This window comes from Hyla sarda, chromosome 1 (assembly GCF_029499605.1).
Source record: "Hyla sarda isolate aHylSar1 chromosome 1, aHylSar1.hap1, whole genome shotgun sequence".
NCBI classification, from domain to species: domain Eukaryota; kingdom Metazoa; phylum Chordata; class Amphibia; order Anura; family Hylidae; genus Hyla; species Hyla sarda.
In genome coordinates, this window is record NC_079189.1 from 378,383,561 (window position 1) to 378,407,184 (window position 23,624).

Below are 23,624 nucleotides of genomic sequence, written 5' to 3' on the forward strand. Positions count from 1 at the left end.
CCTCTTCCATTATCAGAATTTTTTTTTAATTTTCCTCTCCATATATTTCTACCCATAATTACTTCACATTATCATTTCCCTCCCATATATCCTCCCGCAGTGCGGCCTTCAGACCCGATTTCACATAAAGACAAACCCCTCCCCCCTTTTGTCCGATCCTTCCTGAATAGACTATAACCCTGTATGCTTATCGCCCAGTCATAGCTATCGTCCAACCAAGTCTATGTTATACCCACTATGTCATAATTCTCCTCAGACATTATAAACTCCAGTTCGTCAGTTTTATTGGACAGACTTCTGGCATTAGTCAACATGCATGGTGTATGATTTTTCTTCTTATGATGCCTATCCCCTATTAACTATTTTAACCCCTCCTTCCGCTCCACCCCCAGGTATATTAATAAGTCTCTCCCCCCCCCCCTCTTTCTACACTATCTTCTCCCTCTACATTGTAGGTTCCCTCCCCTCCAGTCCCTAGTTTACACACTCCACCCTTATAGCCATCTTCTCCCCAAGCACAGCTGCACCATCCCCATTGAGGTGCAGCCAGTCCCTACGGTAGAGCCGGTATCCGACAGCGAAGTCGGCCCAGTTCTCCATGAACCCAAACCCCTCCTTCGTACACCAGCTTCTGAGCCACTTGTTTACCTCCCTGATCACCCGCTGCGTGCCTGTTGTGGTTCGTGGTACAGATAATATTTCAGAAAATATTACCTTGGAGGTCCTTGCCTTAAGCTTGCGGCCTAAGTCCCCGAAATCAATTTTAAGGACACTCCACCTACCTCTTACTTTGTCATTGGTGCCAATGTGTACCATGACTGCTGGGTCCTTTCCAGCCCCACCCAACAACCTGTCAACCCGATCCACGATGTGCCGAACTCGAGCGCCAGGAAGACAACACACTGTTCGTTGATCCCGGTCTTTGTGACAGATCGCCCTGTCTGTCCCTCTAATAATAGAGTCCCCCACTACCAGTACCTGTCTAGCCTGCCCTGCACTCCTCCCTCCCTCCTTACTGTAGCAGACACCCCCCCTGGCGGTCAGAGGCAGAGTCCTGCTTCAGTACTGCTGGCTCTGAAACGGCATCCCCCTCATCTGCCAACCGGGCAAACTTGTTGGGGTGTGCCAGATCAAAACTAGCTTCCCTGACACTTTTCCCTCTACCCTGTTTTCTAACTGTAACCCAGCTAACTTCCTGACTGTCCTGCACCACCGTCCCACTATCCTCCCACACCTCTACCCCAGAGACTACTTGCTCAGTGAGCAGGAGACTCCTCTCCAAGTTTTCAATGCATCTCAGTGTTGCCAGTTGCTCCTTTAGATCCAGGTTCTGGTCTTCCAAATGAACAACTCGCACAACAATATGCACCCTCAAACTGCTGTTCAAGAATTGCATACATTGTGCAAGATGTACACTGGACTGCATTTTCCAACATGGAGGCCATACTAGATTTGGGATATCAGGCTATCATCTGATGAGCAGCATATATTCGGTATGGGTCCTATTCTCAATATAACAACGGTGCCCTGTGTCCGATTAGATGAATACCCTTCGTATATTATACCATATCCATTTTACATATGTCTTAGAAAACTTGAAAAGGTAAAAACAAAATAAAAAAAAAATTGCAATGTATAGGTTTTTCATGCTGCATACAGGAGTGTTTTTGTACATGGCAAAATTAAATTGGTGATAGAAACAAAAATGTAGTGTGAACCCAGCCTAAGGTGCTGTTCACGTGCAGATTTAGTTAGTTGTTTTTAAGCACAACAGACCCCATTGTAAGCCTTGTATACCTGTGGGGGTGGTGCTGGTGTTTATTGTGTGTTGGATCTGCAGACCATAGTCAAGTGTATGGAGCAGTGTTCCCCAACCAGGGTGCCACCAGCTATTGCAGAGCTACAACTTCCAGCATACAGGATTTAAGCTGCTGGTATTTTCCTCTTTTCTTATTAAACATACACTGATGGTCAAATGTGCACCATCTTGGTGGGGTCAGTAGGAATTAATGTTTGGTGCTATTTGGTTATTCAACCCATTGGGGACAGGCTTTCAGGTTTTTGTTTGTGGATCTATTGTCCGTGGGGTATTGTCTGGCCTAGTTGGCTATTCTGTAAGTTGTGCATGGAGGAGTGAACATAATGGGCCACATGTATTATTCAGTTTAGACCCGACTTTAGAGGAAACTACACAGCTGATAAAGTCGTATCTAAACTTGCACCAAATTTGTGCTGTTTGTCCTTCCAACCCATAAAATGAAATGCGCTGCCCAAAATAGGGCGATGTAAAACTGTCAATTTATTGTAAGACATGAGGTGCAAGTGTATGGCTACATAGGAATCGTAAAAATCCAGTGTTATTTCTTAATATAAGCCCTTATAATGTACTTTATGACTGTATCTACTACAAATAAATGCAATGGAAACTTAAAATGAGTGAGTTTAAGGTGAGCTATTCCTATCTCAAAAGGTTATCCCCTATTTACAGGATAGCATATAACAAGCAGATCTGTAGGTGTCTGACTGAGACAACAGACATGAAAAGTCCTCCGGGATGAATGGAGAGCACAGTGCCTACATGACATAGCTCTTCATTCATTCTCTATGGGGATCCTGAACATTGCCGTGTGCTGAGCTCAGCAATGCTTGGAAGTACCATAGAGTGCAAGTGGAGTGCTAGCCCCAAACAAGGTGCACTCCATTCATTCAGGCAAAATTAAAAATACCCTTTATACACTGATCAAAAAAATAAAGGGAACACTTAAACAACACAATGTAACTCCAAGTCAATCACACTTCTGTGAAATCACACTGTCCACTCAGGAAGCAACACTGATTGACAATCAATTTCACATGCTGTTGTGCAAATGGAACAGACAACAGGTGGAAATTATAGGCAATTAGCAAGACACCCCCAATAAAGGAGTGGCTCTGCAAGTGGTGACCACACACCTCTTCTCAGTTTATATGCTTCCTGGCTGATGTTTTGATCACTTTTGAATGCTGGCGGTGCTTTCACTCTAGTGGTAGCATGAGACGGAGTCTACAACCCACACAAGTGGGTCAGGTAGTGCAGCTCATCCAGGATGGCACATCAATGCGAGCTGTGGCAAGAAGGTTTGCTGTGTCTGTCAACGTAGTGTCAGGAGACAGGCCAATACATCAGGAGACGTGGAGGAGGCCGTAGGAGGGCAACAACCCAGCAGCAGGAACGCTACCTCCTCCTGTGTGCAAGGAGCAGTGCCAGAGCCCTGCAAAATGACCTCCAGCAGGCCACAAATGTGCATGTGTCCACTCAAACGGTCAGAAACAGACTTCATGAGGGTTTTATGAGGGCCCGGCGTCCACAGGTGGGGTTGTGCTTACAGCCCAACACCGTGCAGGACGTTTGGCATTTGCCAGAGAACACAAAGATTGGCAAATTCGCCACTGGCACCCTGTACTCTTCACTGATAAAAATTGGTTCACACTGAGCACATGTGACAGAGTCTGGAGACGCCTGCAACATCCTCAAGCATGACCAATTTTGCGATAGGTCAGTAATGGTGTGGGGTGGCATTTCTTTGGGGGGCATCCAGGCCCCTTTTGGGTTCACCATGACCACCTTTCGCGGGAGAGAGTTTCACAGTCTCACAGCTCTTACAGTTAAGAACCCCCGTCTGTACCTAAGAAGATGGCGAGCCACTGAGGAGGAGGAGAGGACCCCAAGACTTAAAGGAAAACTGGCATATGTTTTCTCCCGCACTATCCACAGGTACCGGTGGAAAGTGCGGGAGACGCTGAACATTTTGAGTCCTACCTTGCCCGGATGCGCTGCGCCGTTCACCCGATGCGCTGCGCAGTTTTTCTGTATATTTAAATTAGCTGCTAACTGGCACAGGCAGGGTTACTGCCTTCATCTGGCACTGTGACGTAACCGCCGCCCGACCCGCAGCACCGCCCGGCTAATCGATATTCATATAATGTCTCACACTCTCCTCATCCCAGCCGATACTGCGCATGTGCGGGATTTCCTACTATACCCAGAAGCGGTCTTCAGCGCTGCTTCATTAGTCTGGAGCAGCGCTGGAGTAAATCCTGCACATGCGCAGTATCGGCCGGGATGAGAAGGAAAGTGTAAGACATTATATGAATATTCATTTGCCGGGCGGCGGTTACGTCACAGTGCCAGATGAAGGCAGTAACCCTGCCCGTGCCAGTTAGCAGCTAATTTAAATATACAGAAAAACTGCAATATAACGGGCGAATGGCGCAGCGCATCCGGGCAAGGTAGGACTCAAAATGTTCAGCGTCTCCCGCACTATCCATTGCTACCTGTGGATAGTGCGGGAGAAAACATGACAGTTTTCCTTTAGGGTGCATTCCCACAGGGCGTATAAGCAGCGTATTTGACGCTGCGCAAAATTTATGACAGCAGTGGGAAATACGCTGCGTATTCCTTGCTCTCTATACACACAGGGCTTTCCGGCGGCAGCCCTATGTGTGTAGTGAGTTTTGGAAGCGGGGCGGTGTGCTGGCGTGCCTGTGAAGCGCGGCTCCGCCTCCAAAACTCACTGCACACATAGGGCTGCCGCCGGAAAGCCCTGTGTGTATAGAGAGCAAGAAATACACAGAGTATTTCCCGCTGCTGCCATAAATTTTGCGCAGCGTCAAATACGCTGCATATACGCCCTGTGGGAATGCACTCTTAAAGGGGTACTCCGCCCCTGGCATCTTATCCCCTATCCAAAGGATAGGGGATAAGATGTTAGATCACCGCGGTCCCGCTGATGGGGACCCCAGGGATCGCCGCTGCTGCACCCCGCCATCATTACTGCACAGAGCGAGTTCGCTCTGTGCGTAATGACGGGCGATACAGAGGCCGGAGCAGCGTGACATCATGGCTCCGCCCCTCATGACATCACGGCCCGTCCCCTTAATGCAAGTCTATGGCAGGGGGCGTGACGACCGCCACGCCCTCTCCCATAGACTTGTGTTGACGGGGGCGGGCTGTGACGTCACGAGGGGCGGAGCCGTGACGTAACGATGCTCCGGCCCCTGTATTGCCCGTCATTACCTGCAGAGCGATCTCGCGCTGCGCAGTAATGATAGCGGGGTGCTGCAGCAGCGATCCCCGTGGTCCCCAGCAGCGGGACCCCGGCAATCAGACATCTTATCCTCTATCCTTTGGATAGGGGATACGATGTCTAGGGGCGGAGTACCCCTTTAAGGTGTACACTATATGTGCCATGACCTAATTTACTCACGTACTTGTTCTTCAATTAAATAGTAATAGTAGTAATTATAGCAAACTAGTTGAATGTCTCACATTTTAATAAGCTTAACCCCTTCATGACCCAGCAAATTTAGTTTTTATGGCTTCCGTTTTCTTTTTCCTCACATTTTAATACTCATAACCTTTTTATGTTTTGTGGGACAAGTTGTACTTTTGTACTTGGCACACATTATTTTATTGTATAATGTATTGTGGAGCCAGAAAAAATATATCTAAGGCAAAGTTGAAAAAATACGAAATTGTTCAATTTTGTGGTGCAATAATTTTTTCAGAGTTCACAATACAGTAAATCTGACATACTAACTTTATTCTGTGGTTCAGTACGATTCCAAAAATACCAAAGTTGGATAATTTATACTTTGTTTTATGGTAAAAAAAAAAAAAATAGATAACAAGAAAAAAAGCCATTTTCTGACTCTTATAGCATTTTTATTTTTCCATCTATGGAGCTGTTAGTTTTATTTTTTGCGCCATGAGCTGTAGTTTTTAACAGTACCACTAGTGCGTATATGTGACCTTGTGATCACTTTTTATGTTTTTTCTAAGTGATGAGACCAATAACCACCAATTTTTTCAATTAACACTGTTTACCGTGCAGGATCAGATATGTAATAATTTAGTAGTTCGGACAATTATGCATGCGGCGGTACCGAATACATTTTTTGTTTTTGTTTACAGTGTTTTATTTGAAAAATTGGAAATTGGGGTGATTGAAATTTTAATGTGGTGGTGGGGGGGGGGGGGTTATATTTTTTAACCCCCCTCCCCCCTTTTTAACCCTACTATCAGTAGATGAATTACATAGATTGATGTAATGCTATTACATTACATTGATCTATGTTATCGGCGCTGACTTGCTAAGGGATTACATTAAGGCAGCCTTAAGCAATGGCTGACCCACTGTGCACCAGGAAGGAAGGGTTAGTCCACGTTCTTCCACAGCAACCCATCGGCCCAAAGTCCATCATTACAGGAAGATGTCAGCTGCTGATAGCAGCAGGTATCTGCCAGTTATGGCCTGCGTCATATTCCCCTCACTCGACCCATAAGGGGTTAAAGACTATGGACAGCTTTGCACTGATATTGCACTTTGACTTTTTTTTTTTTTTTTTTATTGTTTATTTGTTTTCTGGATGCAAAACTAACTGTGGGGAGTTGGCCTCCACAGATCAACTATTGAAGGATAGACCATCGAAATTTATCGCACTCAGAACTGAATTGTAAAAGAGTCTGTGCTGAGCTTCTTCCCTCCCCTACCTTGATTGATTGAAATGCATCAGTGAATGCTGGAGGATGAACCCTTTACACCAATCATGTCAGGGGACACTACACCTCTGACTTTTAAGGGAACCTGACATTAGATTTTGGGTTATATATGGTAATATCTTCTTCCTCACCATGGCTGGGAGATGTTCCTGTCGGCAGTGATGGTGATATATGTGTAGTCCCCTGGGCGGGGAGCCATCCCCTTCTAGTCACATCTGCTCGGGCTGTAATTTTTCCCCCTTAGCGTGATTGACAGCCATTGTCACCGTTCTGCTCCCAGAGCAGAGGGATGATCCTGTCTGTTCCTAGGCTGTCAGTCATACTGAGGAGGCGTGATTACAGCCCGAGAAGACTGTACTAGAAGAGGATGGCTCCCCTACTTGCAGGCCAACAGGGGACACCTTTCAAAGTTAATATCTTTCAAAGTTACCATCGCTGTGGGCAGGAACGTCTCCTGGGCATGGTAAGCCCCCTCAATGTAAGTCTGGAAGGGGGCCTGACGGCCACCATGACCCTCCCATAGACTTGCATTGAGGCGATGTGGCGTGACATCACGAGGTGGCATGGCCAACCCTGGCTAGTGGGCTACCCCTTTATGGTACAGCTGACAGATTCCCTGAGGGTATGTTAACACTGCAAAATGTCCGTGCTAGGGCTGCAGCTAACGATTTCTTTAAATAATCGATTAGTTGCCGATCATTTCATCGATTTAATTGATTAATCGGAAAAAAGTCAAAATGCCAAAAAAAGGGGTTCAGCTGATTCTACTTGAAAAATTATGTACAATGGCCGTAGTAAAAGTTTCTAGCATGTGATGTGACCAAACAGCAGCAATTTTGGCCTTTTTTTTTTTTTTTTTTACGTTTATGCCGGTTGCTATACAGGGTCATTATTAATGATCATGTACAGAAACCAGCGTAAATTTGATATTGCCACATGGGTAACTGTCTGAACTATTAAAATAAAATGTTTATGATTTACTAACATTTGATTTTAATAGTTCAGACAGCTAGCCATGCGACAGTATCAGATATGTAAAAAAAAATTTTAAACTTTTTTTTTGTATAGCAATAGGAAAAGTGGGAGCTAATTTTTATTGTGTGAAGGGTTTATTTACATTAATTTTTTTTACTTTACACTTTTTATATAGCACTCCTATACATATGGGGGTATGTGCAGACTGCAGAGCATTGCACATGACCCATGTCTGTAGTTCAGACTCTGTAGTACTACAAACACTAGGGTGCAAATGCTCTGCACACCCACCCCATGTGTATAGCAGTGTATATGTACTACATACACACTGCTTTACCCATGGGGGTATGGGAAGAGCATTGCATCCTAGTGTCTGTAGTACAGACACTAGGATGCAATGCTCTGCACATACTACCCTGTGTATAGTAGTGTGTATGTAGTACAAACTTACACAACTATACACATGGGGGTATGTGCAAAGCATTGCATCCTAGTATCTGTACTAGAGACACAAGGGTGCAATGCTCTGCCCATACCCCCATGGATAAAGCGGTGTGCACTGCACACTGATATACACACAGTGGTATATGCAGCGCATTGCATCATAGTGTCTGTAGATGGCACTAGGGTGCAATGCTCTGCAGATATTGTGTGTGTCAATATTCAATGCGTCAGTAACAGTGGCAGGGCACATTAAACAGCTGGAAACTGGCCTACCGGTGGTAGTAGTACGGGTGAGGTCCTCCAGGCCAGGCTGAGCCTCCATAAAATGGAGGCACAATGTACATAGCATCCACAAGTGCCGGGGAAGGGGAGGATAGGAGAGAAGCAGCAGCACGTGTGATTGGTGAGCAGTGGGTCAGTGGAGGGTGGGACAGGGACTTGAACAGAGGGTGCGGCCTAGCATCTGACTGAGCGCTCGCAGCAGCCTTATGACCGCCGGTGTCCGGACAATGAATCGGACGATTGTTCGATAACAGGATTCGTTGACAACGAATCCTGTTATCGAATTTCATCAGTTTCACTGATCTATGGGAAGCATAGAACACTGACAGCATTTCCTGTAACAAGGATCCATAATTCACTCTGAGCCATTGTGTAATCATAGTTGTAACTTCCGTTGGTAGTGGGGCTTCGAGTAATCGTGGTGGTCTGCCAATCCCTATACACAAATAGGAAGAGATCTGTCAGTTAGGGCCAGGCACCACCCTGATGACTCAGAGCCCCATTCTCGGCCGAAGTTACGACTATGGTTCCTCTGAAATGGCTCAGCCATTGACAGTGAGTGCTGGATCATTGTGGTAATGGAGCTTGTCAGTGTTCCATGCTGCCTAGTTCGGGTAGCATGAAATAGGGAATCTTTCATCAGAACAGGCCCCTTCAAGTAAAGTCTTCTGTAATAATATTATTCATTAAGGTTTAACATGAATCCACAAAATGGTGTCAAGAAGTATTGAATGGAAAAGTTGGTTGTGGTAAATTGAGGTGAGCTGTTATAGGATGTTTTGCACTTTTCTCTGTTAGTATGTTTACATATAGATTTACCCTTAGTACAGTATCTTTCAAATTTCTACATCTATAAAGGTTTGCCCTGATGACAGAACAGAAAGCGTTATATATATTTCTGTTAATCAAATAATGTCATACAATTCTGTGATCATAAATATCACACCATCCAGTTGCTTTGAGCCGGTAAGAAAAGGCTGCCCTCCTCCCACTGCCAGGCATTTTGCTTTGGTTGCCATTGCAACAGGGATGCAGAACATTAATTGGTTCCTGCGGCAGTAGCCTTGGCTCTGGGAAATATGAAGAAACACCTTATTTTCCGTATAGTATCAGTCACGTAACAGTGATTCGTAGCAAATGTCTCCAAATAGGGTTTACGATGCAATAGGAAAATCATTTTCAACCATTCAGACGTTGTTGGTTTGACATCTCATCATTTAGCAATGTAGAATAAATAGTTGTTTTAAACATTGTCTTTATTATGCCTCCCACACACAGGTATTGTATAATCACTAATTCCTTGAAGCTGTAGACGGCACAATAAATAATTTGCATGTGTTCAAAATGTATTTGTGAGCAGATGTTATAAAAGCAATGCTTGTTTATGTAAAATATACTTTTGTTTATTTAAAAAGCCTACAAGCATGCATCTGCAGTCAATGTGAATGGCACATGGGGTATAATATAAGGACCATTTTAATTCTTGGTATTTAGATTGTATGTTTAAACAACTGGAGCGCTTGATCATTCCAGATTATTATTTTATATATTTGCTAGTAAAAATGTGGAGGTTTTTGTGTGTCAATAGTCTTGCATTGAGGGGGCGGGCATGATGACATGGCTCCGCTCCCTCGTGACGTCACACTCCACCCCCTGAATGCAAGTCTATGGGAGGAGGCGTGGTGGCCGTCACACATGTTGTTTTTTTTTCTCTCGGAGTCTTCTACCTTCGCCGTGTCAAGGGGGTGAATTCCAGGCTTCAATGCGATCAGTGATGTCTGGCATTAGACACGGGTCCCGGCCGTTCATAGCTACCCGCTATGACATGGGGTCAGCTCGTGAGTCCGCATCATAGCAGGAGAGCAGGCGCAGGCTGTACAGGTATGCCCTGCGTCCTTAACAGGTTAAAAGGGAAAAAAACACTTTTTTGTTTTAAGGCTTTTTCACACTGAAACCATCTGAACAGAAGCCTAAATTACACACTTGCCCTCTGGTGGGTAAAGAGGGACTGTGGATATGTTTGCTGTATGCTTAGGCCAAATAGAGCTTTATTAGCCGAAAAGGCTCCATTGTCATATGTTAGACATAGTCCTATGTTTTTAAGTACAACTGAGTGAAAAAAATACATTTTGTGGTATTGGCTACTGTGATCAAATAGGGAGTCTATTTGGCATTTGATGGAATTCTGTATATTTTAGTTTAGTTATTTTAGTTTCAAGATACTGGAAAGTGTAAAGCAGAAAATAAATATGAAGTAAGGGCCTATTATGACCTGACCAAATTATCCAGTACTGCTGTACCATGTTGACCAATCCAGAACTGCCAAGTGGGAGATATCTGTTCACAGTATCTGTTAGTATCTGTTGTTTTTTTTTTTTTTCACATTTATTTATTTATCTTTCACTAATTCTGAATAAAGGGAAGCGGTATTCCATTTGGTGGTAATATAAATCATGGCCTCCATGCAAATCTTGTTATGGGTATTTCACACCAAAAATGTGCTACAGAATACAATACCATTCTAGTGAATGAGGTGTCCCAAACCCCATTCACATGCAGCAAAAAAATTTGCAATGCACAGAGGCCTATCTGGTAAAATTACCACGTCTGAATCCACTCTTAAATGAGAGAGTCTGTGTTTATTTGTGGGTGACAAACAATAAAAGTATTTCTTTACCACTAATCAAAATGAATCATTCTCCGTAGTTCATACCCATAGTTCATACATGCTTAGCAGTGTTTGTCATGTGGATTGTTACCATGAGACTTTCCTTATAGAGAAAGAAGACATCAGTTTTTTGAGCATGCCATCACATTTACCACTGTAGCAAGTACAGTAGAATCTCCCAATAGCGGACACTCACGGGGAATAAAAAAGTGTCCACTATTGGGAAAAAATTCTTAAATCTTTCTAAATGACGGTATACTGTTCTATACTCACTCCAGAGTGTAATCACCTACAAAACATGCTAAAAAGCTAAATATAAATAAATAATTTTGCACTGTAATAAGGCTTTAAAAAAATATCAACAATATAGTTAATGCCAAATAATTCATGCCAAATGGTCCCCCAACAATGCTGAATCATTCCCCCATTCCCTCATCCCCCCCTGTTCTTCTTACCTGGCCAGGCAGTGACCAGTATGCTCCATACGTCACTTGTTATTTTGGGCAACTACCGCTGCCCTCAGTGTGTGAAGCGCAGAGGAGTGTCACTCGTCACTGCCTGACCACGTAAGAAGTAAGAACAACAGGGCTATGAGGGAATGATTTGGCATGGGAGGGAGGATGATTTGGCAAAGGGGGTGATGATTTGGCACAAGGGGTGTGCTGTGCTGCTACAGGGGGGTCAAGCAGGGGCCAGGGCCCCCTTGGAACCCAAGCCACTTACTGGGATATTGGCTGTACCCCCCTGACAGTGGCCCTGTGTACAAGGTAGGAAGGCACATAAGCCTAGTTGTCCCCTATTGGGAGTGTTTTGTCCTCTATTTGGTGTGGCGTTATTGGGAATGTCCCCTATTCAGAGGGTGCAAATACATTAAGTCCTATGGGACTCTGCCAAGAAATTAAAAACTGTCCACTATTGGGAGGTGTCCACAAGGGAGATTTCACTGTGTAAAGGTGCATTCACATCACGATTTTGCCATACTGTCTTTTATCATTTTTTTTTTCACAGAACGTATGCCCTAAAAACTGACAAAACTGTATGCAAACCTGTGCTCTGAAATGAAACTCCATACGGTTTTAAACTGTATGCGGTTTGAATTTAGAGGTCCTGTTGCATCAGTTTATGCAATAAAAAAAAGTATACTTTTTTTTCGTTAACACTTTAGTGCAATAAAGTTCCAATTGTTTTATTGAAAATCCAAGGAAACTAGGTGTGGTTTACCATACACAAGAAAAAAAACCTATAGCACTGTTGACACATCCGTTTTTGACTTCAATGTTAAAAAAAAATGTATACGGTTTTTAAACCGGACACACAACCGTAGTAGACTGCAGTTTTGTATACAGTAAAAAAAAAAAAAAAAAAAACACACACAAGCGCACACGACCAAAAACATACACAACTGGATGCATCTTGTTGCATAAGTTTTTGCATGGGATGCCTATGTGTACGGTTTTCCTATACAAAGCATTATATGGGAACTGTATAGCAAAGTTGTGATCTGCCTGCACCCTAACAGCACCTTTAGTAATGAGGGAATCATTTGCAAAGATAGTATGGAAATAAAATTTCTGAAAGCTCAAAGGTCTGGCCAGTGGCTTCATACACATAAGTCATATACGTGCTAGATAATTATTGCAGATTTTCTACAATATTAACCTTAGGAATTCAAAAGGTGTTCCTTGGGCACTGGAGTTGGTATTATTTAATGAAATAAGTATTGAAACAAGTTGGATTGTTAACCAGATTAATTTCCTTCTCACTGTCTTGACCCACACAACATTGGACAAGGTTTTTTTCACAGATTTTTTTTTTTACTTTCTGTGTAAGGCCGGGTTCACACCACGTATTTGCAACACAGTTCCCGTATCAGTTTTTTGATAAAAAACGGATTCCTCAAAACCGTACTAAACTGTATCAAAACGTGTGTACAAATTTGAATCCGTATACGGTTGAAAACTGTATGCAGTTTGAACAATGATGTCCGGTTGCATCCATTTTTATAAGAAAAAACGTATACTTTTTAAACTTTTCATTCCATTATGAATAAAGTTTCACTTGTTTGATTGAAATTCCAAGAAAAAAAACTGTGCAAAGACAAAAACCATATGGTGCAAACGCACGTACGGTTCCCATTGACTCCCATGTTAAAAAAAATCTATACGGTTTTTCACCCAGACCAAAAACCGTGGTAGGCTACGGTTTTGGGAACGAAAAAAACTGACAAAACTGAACAGGAGGCAAAACGGACACAACCTGATGCATCTTTTGGCATATGGTTTTCAATGCATACGGTTTTCAATACGGTTCCATGCGGTTTTCAAATTGAAAACGTATACAGGAACTGTATTGCAACAACGGGGTGTGAACCCAGCCTAACACCTTGCTCAGCAAGTGTTGCTTGCTTACCTTATTTGCATTGCTTTCTGTTTGTTCACTGTCATAGCCTATTCATAGTAAAGGTAGCTGGCAACAATAGTTTTCCTAAGTGTAAACACTTTGCTTTTGTAGAACCAAACATATGTATATAACTGTTATAGGAATGCAACTGCTGGGAGTAGGGGGTGAAAGAGCCTTGAGTCTGGTCTGTTGAGAACAATTGTTTGAATTGTGTAGACGGCTATTTCGTGTCCAGCCTAACCAAAATACCTCATGCATAAGAACAGACTGAGGGCACAGGGTGCAATAGTATTGCAGGTGCTGGATCAATATGAATCAGCTAACACAGTGGCCGTAGCTATTTATTAAAACTCATGCTGGAGGTGCTCTGCTCTAACAGAAAAGACCATATTCAATACAACAATGCATAAGATTTGAACGAGCGGGCACTCACCATTCCCGTGGCTCTTCACTATTCAGAATCTATATCACAGGAAGTCTGGTACGGACTTGCAGGGGCACTCAGAGGCGAACAACCATTTTCATGCACAGCCGTGCACTTCTTCCGGCCAAGCAGAAGTGCACAGCTGTGCATGAAAATGGTCGTTCGCCTCTGAGTGCCCCTGCATGTCCGTACCAGACTCCCTGCAATATGGAATCTGTATACTGAAGAGCCACAGAAATGGTGAGTGCCCGCTTGTTTAAATCTTATGCATTGTTGTACTAACCAAAATACCATTTGTACAATATTGCCCATTCAACTCCATGCATGCTTCGTAGTGAGGTCTACCACATTTGCAAACTGCATAAAATCATTGTTGAGTGTTGGCCTTGCATTGTAAACTCAATTCTTTAACCCCTTAAGGACCCAGCCATTTTACACCTTAGGACCCGGACATTTTTTTGAACATCTGACCACTGTCACTTTAAACATTAATAACTCTGGAATGCTTTTAGTTATCATTCTGATTCCGAGATTGTTTTTTCGTGACATATTCTACTTTAACATAGTGGTAAAATTTTGTGGTAACTTGCATCCTTTCTTGGTGAAAAATCCCAAAATTTTATGAAAAATTTGAAAATTTAGCATTTTTCTAACTTTGAAGCTCTCTGCTTGTAATGAAAATGGATATTCCAAATATTTTATTTTTTATTTTATTCACATATACAATGTGTCTACTTTATGTTTGCATCATAAAATTGACGTGTTTTTACTTTTGGAAGACATCAGAGGGCTTCAAAGTTTAGCAGCAATTTTCAATTTTTCACAAAATTTTCAAACTCACTATTTTTCAGGGATCAGTTCAGGTTTGAAGTGGATTTGAAGGGTCTTCATATTAGAAATACCCCACAAAAGACCCCATTATAAAAACGGCACCCCCCAAAGTATTCAAAATTACATTCAGTCAGCATTTTAACCCTATAGGTGTTTCACAGGAATAGCAGCAAAGTGAAGGAGAAAATTCACAATCTTCATTTTTTATACTCGCATTTTCTTGTAGACCCAATTTTTGATTTTTTACAAGGGGTAAAAGGAGAAAATTTATACTTGTATTTGTAGCCCAATTTCTCTTGAGTAAGCACATACCTCATATGTCTATGTAAAGTGTTCGGCGGGCGCATTAGAGGGCTCAGAAGCGAAGGAGCGACAAGGGGATTTTGGAGAGTACGTTTTTCAGAAATGGTTTTTGGGGGGCATGTTGCATTTAGGAAGCCCCTATGGTGCCAGAACAGCAAAAAAAAAAAAAAAACACATGGCATACCATTTTGAAAACTAGACCCCTTAAGGAATGTAACAAGGAATTAAGTGAGCCTTAATACCCCACAGGTGTTTCACGACTTTTGCATATGTAAAAAAAAAAAAAAATGTCACAAAAATGTGTTTCCCCCCCAAATTTCACATTTTTGCATAGGGTTAATAGCAGAAAATACCCCCCAAGATTTGTAACCCCATCTCTTCTGAGTATGGAGGTACCCCATAAGTTGACCTGAAGTGCACTACTGGCGAACTACAATGCTCAGAAGAGAAGGAGTCATATTTGGCTTTTTGAGAGCAAATTTTGCTCGGGGGCATGTCGCATTTAGGAAGCCCCTATGGTGCCAGGACAGCAAAATAACCGCCACATGGCATACCATTTTGGAAACTAGACCCCTTGAGGAACGTAACAAGGGGTACAGTGAGCATTTACCCCTACTGGTGTCTGTCAGATCTTTGGAACAGTGGGCTGTTCCAAAGATCTGTCAGACACCAGTGGGGTGTAAATTCTCACTGCACCCCTCATTACATTCCGTGAGGGGTGTAGTTTCCAAAATGGGGTCACATGTGTTTTTTTTTTTTGCGTTTGTCAAAACCGCTGTAACAATCAGCCACCCCTGTGCAAATCACCTCAAATGTACATGGTGCACTCTCCCTTCTGGGCCTTGTTGTGCTCCCCCAGAGCACTTTGCGCCCACATATGGGGTATCTCCGTAGTCGGGAGAAATTGCATTACAAATTTTGGGGGGCTTTTTTTTTTTTTTACACCAACATGCTGGTGTAGACCCCAACTTCCCCTTTTCATAAGGGGTGAAAGGAGAAAAAGCCCCCCAAAATTTGTTAGGCAATTTCTCCCGAGTACGGCGATACCCCATATGTGGCCCGAAACTGTTGCCTTGAAATACGACAGGGCTCCGAAGTGAGAGCACCATGTGCATTTGAGGCCTGAATTAGGGATTTGCATAGGGATGGACATAGGGGTATTCTACTCCAGCGATTCCCAAACAGGGTGCCTCCAGCTGTTGCAAAACTCCCAGCATGCTTGGACAGTCAACGACAATACTGGGAGTTGTTGTTTTGCAACAGCTGGAGGCTCCATTTTGGAAAAAGTGGCGTACCAGACGTTTTTCATTTTTATTGGGGAGGGGAGGGGGGCTGTGTAGGGGTATGTGTATATGTAGTGTTTTTTACTTATTTTATTTTGTGTTAGTGTAGTGTAGTGTTTTTAGGGTACAGTCACCCGGGCGGGGGATTACAGCGAGTTTCCCGCTGCGAGTTTGAGCTGCCGCGCAAAATTTGCTGCATCGCAAACTTGCAGCCTGATACTCACTGTAAGCCCCCTGCCCATGTGAATGTAACCTGTACATCCACGGGGGGGGGGGGGGGGGGGGGGGGGTCCTCCAGCTGTTGCAAAACTACAACTCCCAGCATGCACAGTCTATCAGTGCATGCTGGTAGTTATAGTTTTGCAACAGCTGGAGGCACACGGGTTGGGAAATTTTGAGTTAGGAAACAGACAATATTTCCCAACCAGTGTGCCTCCAGTTGTTGTAAAACCACAACTCCCAGCATGCCCAGGCAGCCGAAGGGCATATTGGGAGTAGTGGTTACACAACAGCTGGAGGAGAACAGTTTGGGGACCACTGTGTAGTGGTGTCCAAGCTGTAGCCCTCCAGATGTTGCAAAACTACAACTCCCAGTATGCCAAAACTGTCCAGGCATGCTGGGAGTTGTAGTTCTGCAACATCTGAAGGGCCAGATGTTACAGAACTACAACTCCCAGCATGCCTGGACAGTAAGGGCATGCTGAGGATGTGTAGTTTTGCAACATCTGGAAGGACACAGTGGTCTCCAAACTGTGGACCTCCAGATGTTGCAAAACTGCAACTCCCAGCATGCCCAGACGCCAAGGGCTGTCTGGGCATGCTGGGAGTTGTAGTTTACAGGGTCCCATTACAGCAATGCACGTCGCTTTACGGCGACGTGCATTGCTGTAAAGGGCCCGACGGCGGCTGAAGATCCACTCACCTGTCGCCGCTGCCGCCGTCTTCATCGCCGGGATCCGGGTCTTCAGGGACGAGGTAAGTACCGGGGCCGGTCCCCAGCACTCCCCCGTCCCCCGCCGCGTCCTCCGGTCTTCCTCCCGTCCTCTCCGGACATCCTGGGGCCGGGCAGGGCGCGAGGAAGTAACCGCCCCCCCCCCCTGCGATTGGTCGGTTAACTGACCGACGGATCGCAGGGTATAGGAGGAGGTGGCCGACTTGCCACCTCGCTCCTATACTTTAGCATGGTCGTGGCTGTGTGTGACATCCGGGATCATGCAAAATTACCGGGCGGTCGGGTCCCAGAGACCCGATCAGCCCGGTATCGCCGCAGATCGCAGGGGCGATTTCCCTTGCGATTTGCGGCGATCGCCGACATGGGGGGCCTACATGGCCCCCCTCTGCGTTTGCCCTGGATGCCTGCTGAAGCATTTCAGCAGGCATCCGCTTCCGATCTCTGCCCGGGGCGCGGCAGAGACCGGAGAAACACCAGGACGTACTAGTACGTCCTGGGTCCTTAAAGCCCAGGGCGCCAGGACGTTCTAGTACGTCCTGGGTCCTTAAGAGGTTAAAAATGCTTAATACATTCTATTTTGTTTTAAATAACATAAGTTATTTTTTTTTGTATATGCTAATAGGACACCTTAACCCCTTAAGGACCGAGGGTTTTTGCGTTTTTGCATTTTCGTTTCTTCCTCCTTGCCTTTAAAAAATCATAACTCTTTCAATTTTGCACATAAATATCCATATGATCGCTTATTTTTTGCACCACCAATTCAACTTTGTAATGACATCAGTCATTTTGCCCAAAAATCTACCGCGAAACGGAAAAAAAATCATTGTGAGACAAAATTGAAAAAAAAAAACGCTGTTTTGTAATTTTTGTGGGCTTCCGTTTCTACGTAGTACATTTTTCGGTAAAAAGGACACCTTATCTTTATTCTGTAGGTCCATACGATTAAAATGATACCCTACTTATATCGGTTTGATTTTGTCGTACTTCTGGAAAAAATCATAACTACATGCAGGAAAATTAATACGTTTAAAATTGTCATCTTCTGACCCCTATAACTTTTTTATTTTTGCGCATATGGGGCGGTATGAGGGCTCATTTTTTTGCGCCGTGATCTGAAGTTTTTAACAGTACCATCTTTGCATTGATAGGACTTATTGATTTTTTTATTATATAAAAAGTGACCAAAAATGCACTATTTTGGACTTTGGAATTTTTTTGCGCGTACGCTATTGACCGTGCGGTTTAATTAACGATATATTTTTATAATTCGGACATTTCCGCACGAGGCGATACCATATGTTTATTTTTATTTACAATGTGGGTTTTTTTTTGGGGGGGGAAAAGGGGGGTGATTCAAACTTTTAATAGGGAAGGGGTTAAATGATCTTTATTCATTTTTTTTCCCACTTTTTTTGCAGTGTTATAGCTCCCATATAGGGACCTATAACACTGCACACACTGATCTTTTACATTGATCACTGGTTTCTCATAGGAAACCAGTGATCGATGATTCTGCCGCTTGACTGCTCATGCCTGCATCTCAGGCACTGAGCAGTCATTTGGCGATAGGACAGCGAGGAGGCAGGTAGGGACCCTCCTACTGTCCTGTAAGCTTTTCGGGATGCCGCGATTTCGCCGCGACTATCCCAAACAGCCCATTGAGCTAACCGGCATACTTTCACTTTAGACGCGGTGTTCAACTTTGAACGCCGCGTCTAAAGGGTTAATACGCTATTGGCCACAGGTCCCGGCCGTGGCCCCGCGTTATAGATCGGGAGCGGACACATGACGTTCCAGTACGTCATGTGTCCTTAAGGGGTCAAAAAAATAAAACTAATGCATACTCACTTGATGCTACCTGTTTCTAGGTTATATGGTGATACAGAGGAAATACCTCCTTAGACCATTACTTGCTGTAGTTATGACCCATATCATCCAGTAATTGGCTAAGCAGGGAATTCCCATTTGTTGGCAAGTCACCCTGAAGTTGGCTCAAGCCCTTAAAGGTATGGTATTCCAGCAAAAATATGCCCAGGCTACCTGCTTAAACAAATTTACTACAGCACCAGGAAATGGAGCATGGCGGACATCAGGAGCTATGGTCAATTTCTCTATCAACCGCTGACTGAGGTACGACACTACTGCAGCCAATGATTGGCTGAGGGGGAATGTGACGCATTGACCGCCAGCACTAGGAAGTCGAGCTCGGGAGAGACCAGGTGCTGTGGTAAAAGAGGCTATTGAGGTTAAGGAAGGGAAGTACAGTTTTTCTTCATCTTTAGGCAGCATGACAGCATGAGCATATTCTTCAAACTTTTTTCAAATTATTTGGAAATGTTGTTCAGAGAAATTATCATACCTTTTTTTTTTTTTTATCTTAGGTTTCAAAATGAGTACATGTGATGTTAGAGTGAAAACATGGCTGTCATCAACCTGGCATATTAAAGTTCCAGATCCATGGTTAGAGGCTTGCATTAACTGGATTCAAGAAGAAAATGGGGGTTCTTCTGTGTCCCAGGCTGAAGTCAATAAACAAGTTTTTGAACAATGGCTACTTACTGATTTACGAGACTTGGAATATCCCATTCTACCAGCAGGTGTCCTGGATTCCCTAAAATTTGAACTGAATGGGTTTTATGCTATACAGATGGATTCCTTAGTTGACGTCAGTCTGCCTGCTTACTCTCAACTACAGAAATTGAGAGGAAGGGAAAATGCAAATGACCAGGTTACGGCTATAACACAGGCTACTCAACATTCATGGGAGTCCAAACCATCTCGAATGCTCATGCTGCAGTTAACGGATGGAATTCAGAACATTCAGGGAATGGAATACCAGACTGTACCAGTGCTTCATGCTGGGCTTCCTCCAGGAACTAAAATTCTGTTACAGGGTGTCATATCTTGCCGTCTAGGTGTACTACTACTCAAACCAGAAAATGTGAAAGTTCTAGGGGGTGAAGTGGAGGCTCTTGTAGCGGAACATTCACAAGATAAGGTTCTTTCTAGATTAATTGGTATGGAAGAAGAGGCTTTGCCACAACAAACACTGGTGCAAAACCAGGTTACAGCAAGGCCACAAGAGGAAATTGTGGAAGCAATAGACTTATCTGATGAAGATCTGTTAGCAAGTCTAAATGAGAATGAGGAATTGACAATCAATAATAATACAGTTCCAGAAAGTGGCTATTACAGTAGAAGTGAAATTTCAAGTCATGCTTCCGGGATCTCTTACACGGAACGCCAACAAACTCAAGTATCAAATTCTAGGCGAACAGTACCCACTGCAAATGAAACTATTCAGGCTACAAATATGGATGAGGTTTATGATTTAGATGATGAATTATTTTTAGAGGAAGAAATAGAGAGGGAATTAGAAGAGATGGCATTGGGACAGCCTGAAATCACAGACAATTCATTTGCAAGAATAGTTTCTTCTACCGCTAACCCTACCAATACTCCATCTACTAATCAAACATCGATACCTGAAGTCGTCTCCGGTCAACTAGATCTTCCTCCGTTTACTTACTTGTCAACCGTGTTGACTTACCCAAGTACCACTGTCAAATGTGTGCAGTTGAAGTCCTTTATTGTAACTTTGAATGGAAATCTCACCAGTAGTAGTGGCATCTGGAGTATAAAAGCCAAGATATCTGATGGAACCGGATACCTAGATGTTGAGTTCAACAATAATGTCCTCACAAAACTTATAGGATTTACAGTGCCTGAAATGAAAAGACTTAAAAAGGATCCTAGCCAGCAGAAAAAACTTTTAGATGGTCTACAGAAGTGTCAGAGGGAGCTGACTGATTTCTGTGGAATCATGACCATTTCATACAACCCTACAACATCAGAAGCTAGTGTGCTGGCCTTACAAGAGGTCAGTGAAGAAACTAGTGCAAGTTTGAGGAGACGGATAAATCGGTAACAGGACAAAGATATGGATGTGACTGACTCTCCACTGTCTGAACCTTTTTAACTGACCATTCATGTGGAGGAAGAGTGTATTCTTTTGAAAAACAAGTTGTAAAACTATAATATTAAAGAGAATCGATATTACTATTTGCGGTTAATTCCATATTATGTTTGCAATTTGCCTTTATTGAGTTCCTAGATATCGTCCGTGCTCTTTTTTTTTTTTAATAGTAATATAGCCCATAACTTTCCAAGCACTTGCAAGATCATTGGTAGGATAGCCCTATGGAACACTTATTATTCATCTTTTTTTATTTTTATTAACCTTGGTGCTTAATAATTAGAACTGTCAAAAAAAAAAAACTCTTTGTTGTCCGTAGCAACCAATCACAGCTCAGCTTTAATTTCACATGAACAGTTTAAGAAATGGGATCTGCTTGGTTGCTATGACGGCAAAGGCAGTTTTTCTTAGAGAACGCTTTGATAAATCAGCCTACTTTTTATGTGTTTTCCATGGGTTATGCTTAATTTCCTAGGACACAGCGACCTTGTCTCTTTTAAAAGCAAGAAACCAAACTGGTTTGGCAAGATGAGTGCAATATATATTTTTTTTAATAACAATGGGTATGACAAAACAATACAAGCTAATAGGAAATGTAAACAGTTAGTGAGTTTTAATATTGTCCAGAATAACATCTTGTTTGCTACCCATATATATCAGTGTTCCTCGACCTGCTGCTATCCATCTGTTGCAAACCTACAACACCTGTCATACCCAGACAGCTGCAGGGCATGATGCCAGTTGCAGTTTTAGAACATACTGATGTATATTATTAATATTGTTCAGATTTATATTGGTTGCTTTTTTTTTATAACACTTGTATTGATGTTTTCTTTGTGCCTTAATGTTGGATCAATTAAAGTATTTTTATAGCACTTTCTCAAGTTGTTTTTTTTGGACTCTTCTAAACTTAAAGGGGTACTCCACTGGAATTTTTTTTTAAATCAACTGGTGCCAGAAAGTTAAACAGATTTGTAAATTACTTACACAATCTTAATTACTTAAAAAATCTTAATCCTTCTAGTACCTAGGCGCTGGAAGGTGGTACGGGGTCTTACCCGGCAGGGGCAGCGACGGCAGACACATGAAGAGCTGCGGAGGAGGAGGACGAGACTGCGGGTGACAGTGAAGATCCTCTTTGGTGAGTGATCTTCACTGTGGCCTGCTGGAAGTTACAAAACTACAAACCTCAGCATGCCCAGACAGCCTTTGACTGTCTGGGCATGCTGGGAGTTGTAGTTTTGCAACATCTGGAGGGCCACAGATTGGAGACCACTGTGCAGTGGTCTCCAAACTGTGGTATCCAGATGTTGCAAAACTACAACTCTCAGCATGCCCAGACAGTCCATGCATGCTGGGAGTTGTAGTTCTGTAACATCTGGCCCTTCAGATGTTGCAGAGCTACAACTCCCAGCATGCCTGGACAGTGTTGGCATGCTGGGAGTTGTAGTTTTGAAACATCTGGAGGGGCACAGTTTGAAGACCACTAGACAGTGGTTTCCAAACCGTAGACCTCCAGATGATGCAAAACTACAATTCCCCGCATGCCCAGACAGTCAAGCATGCTGGGCGTTGTAGTGCTGCCACATCCGGCCCTTCAGATGTTGCCAAACTACAACTCTCAGCATGCCAGGACAGTCTGGGCATGCTTGGAATTGTAGTTTTGCAGCATCTGGAGGCCTACAGTTTGGAGACCACCGCGGTCTCCAAACTGTTCTTCCCCAGTTGTTGCATAACTACAACTCCTAGCATGCCTTTCGGCTGTCAGTGCATCCTGGGAGTTGTAATTTTGCAACAGCTGTAGGCACACTGGTTGGGAAACACTGAGCTAAAGTCTGTTTCCTAACTCAGTGATTCCAACCCGTGTGCCTCCAGCAGGCTGGGAGTTTTGCAACAGCTGGGGGCACCCTGTTTCGGAAACACTGTCGTAGAATTTTGGTGGAGAAAAGCACCATTCTTGTATCCGGGTCCGCCCCTATTGCAAATTCCTAATTTAGTCCTCAAATGCGCATGGCGCTCTCTCACTTCGGAGCCATGTCGTATTTCAAGGCAACAGTTTAGGGCCACATATGGGGTATTTCCGTACTCGGGAGAAATTGCGTTACAAATTTTGGGGGTCTTTTTCTCCTTTTACCTCTTATGAAAAGGAAAAGTTGGGGTCTACACCAGCATGGTAGTGTAAAAAAATGAAAATTTTTACACTAACATGCTGGTGTTGCCCCATACTTTTCATTTTCACAAGAGGTAAAAGGAGAAAAAGACCCCCAAAATTTGTAAAGCAATTTCTTCAAAGTACGGAAATACCCAATATGTGGGTGTAACGTGATCTGCGAGCACACAGCAAGGCTCAGAAGTGAGAGCGCACTATGTACATTTGAGGTCTAAATTGGTGATTTGCACAGGGGTGGCTGAGTTTACAGCTGTTCTGACATAAACGCAAAACAATGAATACCCACATGTGACCCCATTTTGGAAACTACACCCCTCAAGGAACGTAACAAGGGGTATAGTGAGCCTTAACACCCCACAGGTCGTTGACAAATTT

General features: G+C 43.5%; 1 protein-coding gene across 10 annotated transcripts in view; it reads left to right on the plus strand.

Moving 5' to 3' along the window:
• Positions 1–21,959, plus strand: part of RMI1 (RecQ mediated genome instability 1) — a 155,881-nt gene extending 133,922 nt beyond the window's left edge. For all 10 annotated transcript variants that reach the window (XM_056524124.1, XM_056524061.1, XM_056524070.1 and 7 more), the window contains one exon: positions 19,485–21,959. In XM_056524124.1, coding sequence (XP_056380099.1) covers positions 19,493–21,031 — 1,539 coding nt within the window. In that variant the 5' untranslated portion in view covers positions 19,485–19,492 and the 3' untranslated portion in view covers positions 21,032–21,959. The remainder of the gene's footprint in view (positions 1–19,484) is intronic.
• Positions 21,960–23,624: the final 1,665 nt, after the last annotated feature.